We start from the raw sequence: 14,305 nt of genomic DNA on the forward strand, positions 1-14,305 counted from the left end.
TATCCATTATAATAAAAGAATGTACAGTCAAAAAAAAATACTCCTATCCTCATCTAAGATCAAAGGACCAAGAACAGGTCTTCCGGGAACTCTGCTATATGTTGTACATGACACTACGTAGCCGCCCTGTTAACACCGTGTCCGCTAGGTGTTCATATTGTATATCAGTGCTGACCACTCCACTCGCTAATGTTTACACTATGATATTAGGCAGGGGTTTTCTGTTTGAGGGACTTTATGGTAAAGAATATCACAAAGTTTCTTATATGTTGTATTTGTTATGTGTATAGTGACTATATATAGACTTCTTATGGAAAGAATTAAGAAGCGTTATCTACAATATACAGGGAAATTACCTATTTTGATGAAAAACGCAACATTTCATTTATGGTGCAATTTTGGATTTGGTTTGTAAAATAGTATTTTTATATATAGAGGTTGTTGTTGCTATTATATCTGTTTTATTTTATGACCCTTTCTAGATTGTGGGACTGACGTGCGAGTATGCATGATGGGCACCAGTGTGTCTGCAGTAAATATGTCCAAAATAAATCAGTTTTTGGGGTTTATGCCTATTTGTAGGGTCTTTACTGTAGCAGACCAAAGTTATGGTATAAATGGGAGGGAGTTTCTGGGACTTTGGTTACAGTTCCCTTTTTCAATGCACTTCATACTCTAATAGGTTTGTCGGGAAAGTTGTTTGGGGCCCTTTTACATTGACTGAGAATCGGCCCAATTATTAGGAATGGTCCTTAAGATAACTGGCCGTGTAAAGGTGTTAGCTGTCACCGACAAATAGGCAAACGCTTGTGATCACACAGGGTTTCATGGTCTGGAACCAGAGGCGGAGGCAGCCTCAGGTTCCGGACCGAAAAATGGGACCTATTCGCGAGGCGGGAGTGTCTTAAGGCCGAGCATCTCGCTTATTTTTCCGGGAGCCGGAACAAACCAGCTCCCGGAAAAAAGAACTGACCGGCTCCCATTGATTTCAGAAGCGGGTGATTGAACAGTTGCAGAGACTAGCCATATGTAAGATGCTGATCCACCGTGTGTTGAAAAGTGGCATTGCATGCATGTTGCAGAAGTTGACATGTTAGTTGCAGCTTTTTCACCACCACATTTTGTCCACATGAAGCCACAGTTAAAGTGACACTGTCATAATAAAAGTTGCAGTTGTCGGAGGGAGATGTAGTATCGGCGTTGGTCGTTGTATGGTTATATCAATAACCAAACTGCCCTGTCTCAGCGATGTGGTGACAAATTAACATAAAAGAGGGCCATTCACCACCTTCAACAGCCCCAGCTATTATTTAATAGGCACCGCTTCACTGATTTTGGCACAGCTAGCAATAGACACCACCATTCCCAAGCAACTAGTGCTGTTAGTTCTGGTGCCTGATATGCTATTTAGGCTCTGTACTGTCATGTGGGCGGTGTCAGGCAGGAGAAAGCGAGTGGGTGTGATCCAGTGATCCTGCCTGCTTCTGATTGGAGCTCTGAATCTTGCTTGAGACTTCCCACCTGACAGTACATAGCCTATTTATTAAAAACTAACTCCACCAATTGCTTAAAGGGGTACTCCCACGTCGCATACTTACCCGTCTTCGTTCCTCTAAAATCTTCTGTCTTCCGGCTTTGTCTCGTCATTGGTGGGCGGGGTCACATATGCAAAGCCAAGCGGCGAGATGCCGCCGGCCCTGCGTGCGCGCTCATACACCAGTCTAGCCTTCACAGTGCAAAGCGGGTCTGTATTAGCATTGTGAAGGGTAGACTGGTGAATGAGCTTGCACGCAGGGCCGGCGGCATCTCGCCGCTTGGCTTTGCATATGTGACCCCGGAGCGGAATAACAGCATCGCTTCTGCCGCTGCTGTCTTCATGCAGGGCAGAAGCATAGCAATGTGCCTGTGCCGGCGTCCAACAGTCCCCAGCATCCACCTATTACAGCGGATGCCGGGGAGTTAGATGCCAGCACAGGTGAAGCCAGCAACATCGCTATGTGAGCGATGCTGTTATTCCGCTCCTCCGCCCCCCCCGCACCCCGGAATAGCAGCATCGCTTCTGCCGCTGCTGTCTTCATGCAGGGCAGAAGCATAGCGATGTTGCTGGCTTCACCTGTCCCCCAAAGGGTAAACTACCCCCCCCCCCCTCCCACCAGGCTCGCTCCAGTGCACTTAGCCCCTCCTCCCTCCCCCCTGAGAGCAGGCAGACACATCACTTGACTCAGGTCAGGGCTGTGGCCACAAAAAAATGAATAAAGTGAGATAGGGGCCAAACAAAGCAGTTTTGCTGAAGCAGTGTATTTAGGAAAAGTCTTACATTCACATTTACAAGCATTATAGATAGGATCCTTGTGACGGGACAACCCCTTTAAGAATGGTGGGAGCTATGGAATAAATTCAAACTTTGCCGGAATCAATGGAGTGGCACCTAATAAAAGATGAAAACCGCTGGATTATGTGGAGGTGGTGAAACGTCATCTCTAAGTACATGCAAGCTAAAGCAATTAGTTGTTTTGGGAGCAAGCATACATCTTCACTGACACATGCATGTGGTTTAGAAAGGCTTTTGCCTACAGTATTGTATATGGGAAACGGGCATCACCATAGCCATGTATAACAACACAATAAGGTTCTGTAAATGCTGTAGGGGTGCGTACCTTATATATACAGCTGAAGTCATAATTAACTACATCCATTAAAACTAAGTTTTTCACAATTCTTTACATTTAATCCTAGTCTACACTCGCATACACATGGTTAGTATTTGGTAGCTTTGCCTTTAAATTGTCAAACATTTTGGGCAGATTTCCACAAACTTCTCATAGGTGGCTGAAAATTTGTCCCGTTCTACCTGGCAGAAATTGAGTAAGGCTTATAGGCCTACTCGCACACGCAGTGCCCATAAATTTTCTAGGGGGCTTTGTGAGAGCTACTCCATTGTCTACACTTGGCCATCCTTAAGCCATTTTGGCAAAACTTTGGAAGCATGCTTGGGATCATTGTCTATTTGGAAGACCTATATGTGTCCAAGCTTTAAGGGCTAGTTCACACGTGGGCAAAGGGGAGGTTTTTGACAGCGGAATTCGCTTCAAAAACCTCTCCTTTAACATGGTGGTCTATGTAGACCACTAGCTTTTTTTTTCCTCCTAGCGTTTTCCGCCTGAAGAAGCGACATGACCTTTCTTCAGGCGGAAAACGCCTGAAGAATTGCATAGAAGTGAATGGGAGGCGAAAACCGCGCGGTAAAAAACCGCGCAGTTTTTTGTACACAAAACCGCGCGGTTTTTTGCAAAAAACCGCGCGGTTTTCGCCTGCAGTTTCTATAGCACATATAGGAAAAAAAAAACCCTAGCGAAAACCGCTAGCGAAAACCGCGTCAAAAACCTCGTCAAAAACTCCTCGAGGTTTTTTACCTCGCACAAATAAGCTAGGCGGTTTTCACGTGTGAACTGACCCTTACTCCCCTGGTGAGGTCTTCAGATGTTGCCTCTATAACTCCACATTTTCCTTCCTCATCATGCCATCTATTCCTGTGACTTGCACCAACCTGGTGTATGGAAGTTGCTCCCAATGATCCTCCAAATTTTTTTCTGTCTTGACCAATTTCAAGTGGGCCTTAAACTGCCACAGGTACACCTCCAACGAACTGAAGTGACGTCAGTTAGCCTATCGGACGTTTGTAAAGCCATGACCTCATTTTTTTGGACATAGTATTTAAAGGCAAAGTCAACTTGATGTATGTAAAGTTATAAAAGTGACCCAGATTTCCTAAAGTACAAACTGAGGCAGGCAGTATGAAAATACGACAGATCTATCACGGTGGCCGATTCTGGATAATAATCTGGTTTATCTGTCTAGTCTGTTTATACCATCATTTAGTTAGCTGATTTTGAGCCAGAATTTGACTATACTGGTTTGGCACATTCAGCTATGACCACGTTTTATGAGGAGCCATAACCACAATTCTAGCAAGTTAAACTTTGGCCCAAACTGGGTGTGCCAAGATGCTCCGCATTATAGTAGCATCTAATCTTAACCACAACGACGTAGTCTCTGGTATTCTTGAAATATACTTTGTCATTGGAATCGCGTAACCTAAGAGACAGATGGGCACTGGGACGAAACGTCAGGAATGGTGAAATATTGTGTTCTCGTGAATGTAACTTATGACTTCAGTTGTTTACAACCACAATGGAGCATGCCATGCTTTTCATGTCAAGCAGACAGAAAAAAACCCGCCATATGTCAGATTGAAAGGATATGGAAGTGTAGTGCGGGCTATAAATGTCTGTAAGTTGCTTATTATGGCTCCATATATGTCCAAGCTTGTACAGAGCTATAATAGGCCACATAAACATTAGAGGGGTGAATGTGTCTGTCCGTCATGGGGCACCAATTTGTAACTCGTGTTTTGTGACTACGGTATCTGCAAATATGACCGTACCCATACCTTATAGAGTATATGACCTTATTACTATTCACAACATCCTCGACACCTCACAAGTGACCAGATTTATAGAAACCATGTCAATTTTGCTGGAACCTAAACCTCAGTTTCATGAAAACTGGTGCAATGGAAAATGAGTTGACGGTGAAAACTCCTTCTAGTTTTTTAGTTTTCTAAGCTGCCTTAGAAAAATATCAATCGTAATCTGACTAGTTGCCATGGGCAACACCTTTTTTTGCATTCGTTTTTATATATCTCCTCCACATACAGCCAGATTCACAATTGCCTTAAACAATTTTTAAATTTTAACCTGAGCAGAATTAGAATTTCTTTGGCTCCGTTCACATCAGTATTTGAAGATCTGTTCTGATTTCTAGTCTGATTCCATTAAAAATGGAAAAAATATAGTGCAGCGTGACAAAACCCAATACAAGTAAGTGGTGTGTCCATCAATAGATCTGGCACATCATCAATTTAGCCATTCTAGGCTTATGACGTAGTTGGAAAACTAAATTGACTACTGCAGATGTGAACAGAGCCTTAGCAGAGATTTCAAAATGTATGTGCAGACAATGCCACCCTTCACCATGAAGAAAACAGGAACGAGGATTGGGCTTGTGACCACCGGTACCAGAGATAGAAGAGGTGCCGGTGTCTTTACCTTTAGCTGTACCAGTCTTAAGTTTAAGAGGTCACTTTTATACAAAGTTTTTGTATTCTTATTGTTGTAAAGTATTTGTAAATGTGAGGTCTTCCTTCTGAATGCAAATAAAGTCTTATCAATGCACTTTGTTCCTGTTCTTACTTTTCGTTTCTGATGTCTGAAATATCCTTACAAGCAGCACTCGGCCACTTCTCCATTGAATTCACTGGGGCGGTGGCTGCTGTATAATGACTTGTCACTAATGTGAACTCCTTTTTCTGTTTGGTAACTAGATGGCCCAAAAAATGGCTGGCCCAGTTCACATTATGGTCACATCATAATGCAATATCTTGTTCATTTTGAGAAAGGTATTTATATGTTTAAGCAATGTAAATGTATTGGTGATAACGTGACATATAAGCCGGTACCACACATTATGATTATGCAGCGTTTTGGCCGCAGCGGAAACTTTGTGGCAAAAAACACTGTGTATTACAGTACCTGCAAAATGCATGGGCTAATCCCATCCACACCTTATAGAAAAATATTTGCAATGGAAATTCTGCGATTTATAAATCACTGGAATTGTCCATATAGGTACAATCAGGACAAAAAGTCGCAGAGCAAAACTCTATGAAATTGTGGGGAAAAAAACGCAATGAATTTCTGCCATGGTCTTATCCACAGCGTATTTTGGCTCGCTACATGGGGCCTTAGCCTCAAGGCTAATTCCACACCGACATAGGGTTGCACCTCCAAGACTCAATGATAGGAGTGACTCCCAGCATTATATTTATCCATGCTGCTACACACAATGGGACAGTATGGAGCAGAGGCAGGTACTCCTAGCAATATAGATAACCATAATCCTGGGAGTCCGTCTCCTATCTCCTAGCATACCATACAGGCCAGTAAACCCAGCTCATGTCAGAGATCCTATATGAAACCAGCCTTAAAAACCAACACACTTGATCAAGATCTAGCAGTCAACAGTAAATCATTGCCCAATAGATTATAATGTCTTTCCACAGGATGATAGTGCTGGGTAACATTCTCACAGTGATGGATGCATCAATAGTACACAGCTACCCTGTTTCCCCGAAAATAAGACAGTGTCTTATATTAAATTCTCTTCCGAAATATATGACCTGTCTTATTTTCAGGGGGTGTCTTATGGAGCAGGAGACAATTGGCAGTCATGCCGGCGCTTCCTTAACGGAGTGCCGGCATGACTGCCGGTTGTAGGTGGTGCAAGAGGTGGTGCAAGAGGTGGTGGTGGTGGGGGAGGTATGCTAGTTACCTTCCCCATCTTCATAGCAGCGCTGGTGCTGCTGTTGGTCACGGTGGTGGAAGTGGTTGGCGGGGCTCAGCAGAGATTAGCGAGGCTTCCGGCAGTTGTGCCGGAGAGCCTCACTTAGTGGGCATTGCAGCCGGCTGAACGCTGTGCTCCGTGTGCACAGGAAAGCTGGCTGCCTCCTCTGCTGTGATTCCGGCTGCTGTGGGATGAGCTGGGAGAGTGGACTCCCCGCAGCATACGATGCTTTCCCAGCTCATCTTACAGCAGCAGGAACAGTGGAATCACAGCAGAGGCAGCAGCCGGCATACCTGTGCACACGGAACATCGTGCACAGTGTTCTGCCGGCTGCAGTGTTTTTGGGGATGTCTTATTTTCGGGGGGTGCCTTATATTAGGCAATTTAACAAAACCTCCCCCCATGCCTTACTTTTGGGGGATGTCTTATTTTCGGGGAAACAGGGTATTTCTCAGGCATGAGGGAGAACTCGGGTACAGGCGATGCTTAAAGGGCTTCTACCATTAAAACCTCTTTTTTTTTTGTGTGGATAAGATGTTGGAATAGCCTTTAGAAAGGCTATTCATCTCATCCTTTAGATGTGAGCTCTGCCCCGCTGTTCCTTAGAAATACTGATTTTTACCGGTATGCAAATTAGTTCTCTCACAGCGATGGGGGCGGGCCCCAGCGCTGCAAATGCGATGGGGGCGTCCCCACTGCTGCTCGAGAACAGGCTCCAGCGACGCCTCTATCTTCGGCTGGATCCTCCCCTTCTTTCGGTGTCACCTCCGACGCCTGCACGGTTGGTTCTGCCAGTGAGACACTAGTAGAGCCGACTGTGCATACGTGCAATTGCGGCCTTGGAACTATGGCCGGCATGCGCAGTCAGCTACACTAGTGTCTCCTCCCCACTCATACAGCACAGCGCAATAGGTGCTGCTGTGGAGAAGGACGGTCCTGACTGTCAGAAACGCCCTTCTGACTGTAAAGCGCTACGGTACCGGGACCGATAGCGCTTTACCCGGGGCACAGATCGGGAAAGCCGATAGTGCACTGAATTCAGCGCACTGTCAGCTTTCCAGCAGTATATGGAACCGCCTGTGCCCAATCTGATGAAAGGTCCTCTTTAAGTAGGTCCTTGACAGCTTTACTAGTGCCACATTACTCCAGAATGGCTTCCTGCTACTTTTACGTAATTTATAAAGATTGGTATTGGGCCAATACAGTAACAGGATAGGATGTGTGAAGTCTCCAAATTAAAACTGTCAGAACAGAATAAGGAGTGCAGTGTATAAACTAGTGAAGTAGTACAGGAACAGGAGCACCAGTGTATAGAATAGCAATTTCCACCATCACAATGCCTCTGCTGCTCTCTATAGGCCAAACACAAGAACAACCGTTCATTTGTAATCTAGCAGGGATTATAAACTTGAAAACTCACAGAAAGTAAACTACTATTGCATTGCATTTTGAATTAAGTGGTGGGATATTATAGACCTTCACTGAACAAGGCTTGCAAAAGTGCAGTAGCTAGGGAAACAGGGCTCAGGTCAGAGTCTGTCCAATTCAAGCACGCAGCAGTAGGGAACCAAAACCTTATCAGAGGAAGAACAGTAAAGTATCCGAGCTGGCCACAACATAGCATTGAAGTGTTGTATTGGTACTCCATCTCGGTGTGCTCAGTTGAGGGCAGTGATGAGTATAACCCTCATAACAATAACAATCATGGTGAAGACATGATTAGCATTTTTAGACCCAGCTATCTGTCAGGAAAATCCAGCATGAGCATTTGATGGCAGATGGCCCCTTTGCTGTGCAGTAAATATGGAATACTAGCCTCTGCCCGCGACTTCGTCTGCGTGTTGCTGGCATCAATGATCCGCCTATATTCAGCAAATTGCGGCCATCAATGGTTTGCCTGTTCTGGCAGCACCGAAGCTGTCCTGCTGCTCAATTTGTTCCTCGCACTGTGCCTGTGATTGTTCTGGCATCTCAGCAGCTCGCTGGGATGCCATATAATGAGCATGTTGATGATCCGCCTGCATCAACGTTTTGGCAGCTGTCAAGCTAGCCTGACACTGAAACTGTTCTCCGTGCTGTGCCCCTGATTGTTCCGGCATCTCGTCGGGAAGCCATATTATGAGCGTGTTGTTGGCGTCGATGATCCGCATGCTCCGGCATTTCGGCAGCTCTCAGACTGGCCTGCCGCTGAACTTGTTCATCACGCTGTGCCAGTGATTGTTCCGGTATCTCAGCAGTTCGCTGGGACACCATATAATGAATGTGTTGTTGGCATCGATGATCCTCAATTCCACTTGAGGAGAAGTCTGTTGACTTCTGGCTACCTTCATAGCTCTTGATGTTTTAGAATTTTAAGAAAAAATTAGATTCTCTTTTTCCAGGCATGTTTACAATTAGCAAACTGCCAATTTGGATTAAAGGTGTTTGCCCATGTCAGTGTGTCACCACTGCCTGGAGCAGATCAGATACTATGGAAATGTGTGTACAGAATCCACTGAGGGTTAGCTGAGTGTTTACATAGAGAGATAACAGACCTGGCTTTATCAGCCTGCTGCCAAGAGCAGTGTAATATAGTATATGAACATAAATTCATAACAGTCGTGAAGCCATGTCAAATACTGGGATAAAAAGTAGCTAAGTAGGTTATGAATCATCTGTGTGCCAAATTTCATTCAAATCCGTTTAGCTGTTTTTGCGTGATTGAGTAACAAACAAAATATTAGTAGGATGTTTTTGTGCTTTTGGCAGACACGCAGACCCCAGAGTATAATAATTGGAGACCCAGGGCCAGGGGAGGAAACAAAAAAAAAAAAAAGCCTATTACTTCTCCCTGGCTCCGGAGCACTTGCTGCAGATCATGTCAGCCATCTAGCCATCTTCAATGTAGTACGGCGGGACTCCAGACGTCATGTGAGCAGGGGGCTTGTGTCGGGAAACATAAGGACGCAAGCCCTATGCCCATGTGACGTCATCCAAGTCGGCCTGAACCCTTTGGGAGCTGGGAGCGGTAAGTAACAGTGTTTATGTTTTGCATTCTGGGTCAATTTCTTAGTTTATACCATATAAATTAAACAGAAATTAAACTAAGAAATTATGCAGGAACTGAGTTGCGGCCCAATTAAACCACTGCCTAGAAGACATATAAAAGTACTTAAATATTCTACATAAATACATTACTGTACATTAAATACATTAGGTATCCCTGTATCCAAAAACGCCCGGGACTCCAAACTTTCAAAAATATTTTTCCAATATTTTGAAAATTATTTTTTGAATATTTATTTATATTTATATTTTGAAGAAAAAAAAATGAAAAGAGCTGAACCGCTGTTTTTCGATGTTTCATCTCATAAAAATTTGAATAAAAGTAATCAAAGCAATAGACATTCCCTAAAATGGTAGAACCAAAAGGTACATCTGGCCCTGCTAAAAAATTTTTCTCCATCTTTCAGTATATCGTATAGAATAATAGAGGGCATCACTATAAAGTGCCGTTTGTCCCATAACATACCTCCCAACCGTCCCAATTTCCGCGGGACATTCACGATTTCGGTGACGTGTCCCGCGGTCCCGGTTGGAGGGAGGTATGTCCCGATTTCAACTCAGATCTGCGTCTGGAGTTGAATACATACACGACTATAGCAAGGAGCTGTCTCAGCTGGTTGTGTAGACACGATGTGATGACGTCACATCGCACCTACAATTCTGTTAACGAGACTGCGGAGAGAGCGGTGGAGGAGCGAGGAAAAGGTGAGTTTAAGTGGTTTTTGTGTGTAGACATTGAGGTAGAACATGAAACTGGTGGCAGATGGAGGGGACGGCATGAAACTGGGGGCAGAGATGTGGGAACATGATTCTGTGGACAGAGATGTGGGGACATGAATCTGGGGGCAGAGATGGGGGGACATGAATCTGGGGGCAGAGATGGGGGGACATGAATCTGGGGGCAGAGATGGGGGGACATGATTCTGGGGGCAGAGATGGGGGGACATGATTCTGGGGGCAGAGATGGGGGGACATGATTCTGGGGGCAGAGATGGGGGGGCATGAATCTGGGGGCAGAGATGGGGGGGCTTGAATCTGGGGGGGCATGAATCTGGGGCCAGAGATGGGGGGGCTTGAATCTGGGGGGACATGAATCTGGGGGCAGAGATGGGGGGACATGAATCTGGGGGCAGAGATGGGGGACATGAAACTGGGGCAGAGATGGGGGGGCATGAATCTGGGGGCAGAGATGGAGGGGACATGAATCTGGGGGCAGAGATGGGGGACATGAAAATGTGGGCAGAGATGGGGGGACATGAATCTGGGACAGAGATGGAGGGGACACGAAACTGGGGGCAGATGAAGGGTGTATATGAAACTGGGGGAGAGTTGGGTGGCATGAATCTGGGGGCACAGATGGAGGGGACATGAATCTGGGGGCAGAGATGGAGGGGGACATGAATCTGGGGGCAGAGATGGGGGGACATGAATCTGGGGGCAGAGATGGGGGACATGAATCTGGGGGCAGAGATGGGGACATGAATCTGGGGGTAGAGATGGGGGGACATGAATCTGAGGGCAGAGATGGGGGAGCATTAATCTGGGGGCAGAGATGGGGGGCATTAATCTGGGGGCAGAGATGGGGGGCATGAATCTGGGGGCAGAGATGGAAGGGACATGAATCTGGGGGCAGAGATGGGGGGACATGAATCTGGGGGCAGAGATGGGGGGACATGAATCTGGTGGCAGAGATGGAGGGCACATGAATCTGGGGGTAGAGATGGGGGACATGAAACTGTGGGCAGAGATCGGGGACATGAATCTGGGACAGAGATGGAGGGGATATGAAACTGGGGGCAGAGATGAAGGGGGGGACACGAAACCGGGGCAGATGAAGGGTGTATATGAAACTGGGGGAGAGGTAGAGAGGGACATATAATTTATGGGTGACTGTAGGAGGATTATACTGTGTGGGGGCACATGAAAAATGAATGAGAATGGGTGGAGTCAACATAAAAGTGGGTGGAGCTAAATTTGCCACGGTGCCCTACGCGTGCTGCACACTTTGTCCCTCTTTCAGTTCTTCAAAAGTTGGGAGGTATGCCCATAATCATGTTATGGAGTTTGAAAAATGAAAATCCAAAAATACCTGCAGCTGTAAGGGGTTAAAGGGGTATTCCCACGTCGGATACTCACCACTCTTTGCTGCTGTAAATTCTCCTTTCTTCCGGCTTTGTTGCGTCATTGGTGGGTGGGGTTACATATGCAAAGCCAGCGGTGAGAAGTCGTCGCTTCTATGCTGCTGGCTCTGCGTGTGCGCTCCTCCTGATGCAGTTAGGCATCGGATGTACAGACTTCACAATGCAATACAGACCCGACATCCGCCTCTCTATTACAGCACAGGTGCCTGCAACATCGCTACGCTCCTGCCCTGCATGAAGCCAGCAATGGCAGGAGCGATGTTGCTATTCCGCTCCTCCGCTCTGGAATAGCAGGCACCTGTGCCGGCATCCGCCTCTATTACAGCGGATGCCGGGTCTGTATTGGCAGCCCCTTCCCCCAAAGGGTAACACCCCCCCACACACACTTCCAGGCTCGCTCCTGTGCACTTAGCCCCTCCCCCCTGAGAGCAGCAGATACATCACTTGACTTTTGAGCAGATAAGTCAGGGCTGTGTCAACAGAGAAATGAATAAAGTAAGATAGTGGACAAACAAAGCAGTTTTGCTGAAGCAGTGTATTTAGGAAAAGTCTTACATCCACATTAACAAGCAGTATAGATAGGATCCTTGTGATGGGACAACCCCTTTAAATTCTTTCAGAGCTTTTGTGTTTGCAGCACATGTACAGATTAATACAAACCCTATTCAAGTGAATGAGAGCTACAGCAATTTCTGCTAGAAATCTGCCCTTACAGAGATGACTATTAGGTCGGCTGCCGGAATAGAAGCTTTTCTATGCCGGGCTACATCATGGCCTGCAGCGCCGCCCATAGACAGCGGAATGTCCCACAGCAGCAGCCCGTCCTTCCGCCCACTTTGATGCTGTTGTTATGGTTTTGTTTTCCCTGTTGCCATCACGTGACCTCAGCCCATGGCGGATGCTGCGTTTTAAATAAATCTTTGCGCTCTTATTGGTCTTTTCCTTCGGCCCCGCCTTATCTACAATGGTAAGCGCGCTGAATGGCTGGACTATGCCGTCACTCCGGGTTACCATTGGACAAATAACGAAAGTAGGCGGAGATAATGTTACTGTTGGACCTATCAGCGGTCTCCGCAGTTTGAAATCAGCGTGGACAGAGTTGTAGTCAGAAAAGTATATGGCAGGTGTGATAGCGGAAAGCAGCGGAGGAGAGCGGCAGTGACGGGGCAGACATGCTGAGTATATCGCCCCCGGCGGCGGCGGGACAGAAGCCTCCCCAGGAGGAGGTGCCGGTGCTCACCCTGACACACTTCTGTCGCCCGCCGTTCGTCAGCTTTGGTTGTGTTCGGCCCGGTTCCGCCCGCAGTGCGGTCCTATTACTGCAGAATCCCTCCGCGGACACCGCTCAAGTGACCGTCCTGAAGCTGCCCCGGGACCGAGGATTCAGCGTGACGGAGACTGAGCTGCTGGTGCCGGTATGTGGGGAGGCTGTGTAGGAAACCCTGCAGCAGGTCCTGTGGAACTACAACTCCCAGCATGGTATAAGAGGAAGCGATAATCTCCTGGCGATGGCCTGGACTTCCCCTGGCTGCTGTATACTGGCTGTAGCACTATGGCGGCTCTGTGCACATCTAATATGAGTTGGGGTCTTGCTTTCTGTTCTGGTGGGCTCACTGCAGCTCTGTGGACCTGCTGATGTCACTAACAACAAGTGTGCTGATAAGCCTCTGTTCACACCACCGCTTGTGGTTTCTGTGTATAACCTACATGCACAGGACAGATGCGCTGTATATACTCGTGCGCTGTATATACTCGTGCGCTGTATATACTCGTGTAGTCTCTGGGATGCCCCGATGTGTAAATGAGGTTCACACCCCTATCCAGTAGTCTTGTTCTATACCCTGGTAGTGGAAGATTCACATCATCCAGCCTGATATCAGTGTGTCCTGTAGAAGTCCAGCGCATGCGCAGTACTCTTCTGTAGTCCAGGATGTGTCTGTGTACCGCACATGCACCATCTGCAAGTTTCACCCTAAACTGAAGCTACTTCTCTTATGGGTGTAGGGCACATGCACAGTATGCCTGGCTGCGCCCTGGGCTACAGAAGTATATTGCATATTGCGTATGCGTGGCATTTCTGCAGTTCACACTGACATCAGGCTGGATGATGCAAATCTTCCACTGTCATGGTGCTGAACAAGACGACTAGATGGGTGTGCTCAGTGATGATGTGCTTGTAGATTGGAGACAACGCCCCTTGTACGCCATGAACCTCATTTACGTGTTGGTTTAAACAGCTTTTTACCTACATCCCATTTCTAAGGTACAGTTGAACTTGTATCCATAGCCCGTACAGTACTATGGCAGTGGTTCACTGTGGGTTCCTCCGTTTTCTAGATCTCCGCTTGCTGTCATTCTTTTTGCTTACTCCCAGTGAATAAAAAAAATCAAACCATAGTCATGAGATGGACAGTCCATGGGTGAAAATACAGTATTCAGAGCTTTGTTTTGATCAAGCCGTGTGTGTCCACCATCACATGACCATGGACTGTATATCACAGGATTGTGGGAAAAAAAAAAAAAAAATTATCCACTGGAAGTAAACCATGAATGACAGCAAGCAGAAATCTATTAAACCATGATGAACTGATACAGAAAGTATATTGGAAAATTGTAGAACTTTTCATTGCCACGACTGGGCAACCCCTTTAAAGAGGACCATTCGTGTTCCCTACATTTTTTTTTTTTGGACATTCACTCCTGTCCCTGGTGCTCTG

At 46.5% G+C, this 14,305-nt stretch overlaps 1 protein-coding gene across 1 annotated transcript in view; it reads left to right on the forward strand.

Annotated features, from left to right (window-relative positions):
- Positions 1–12,757: 12,757 nt before the first annotated feature.
- ASPM (assembly factor for spindle microtubules) overlaps positions 12,758–14,305 on the forward strand; it is a 35,756-nt gene continuing 34,208 nt past the window's right edge. Inside the window, exon 1 of the mRNA XM_075287404.1 lies at positions 12,758–13,003. Within this exon, the coding sequence (XP_075143505.1) occupies positions 12,761–13,003 (243 nt within the window). The 5' untranslated portion in view covers positions 12,758–12,760. The remainder of the gene's footprint in view (positions 13,004–14,305) is intronic.

This window comes from Leptodactylus fuscus, chromosome 9 (assembly GCF_031893055.1).
Source record: "Leptodactylus fuscus isolate aLepFus1 chromosome 9, aLepFus1.hap2, whole genome shotgun sequence".
Classification (NCBI taxonomy): Eukaryota; Metazoa; Chordata; class Amphibia; order Anura; family Leptodactylidae; genus Leptodactylus; species Leptodactylus fuscus.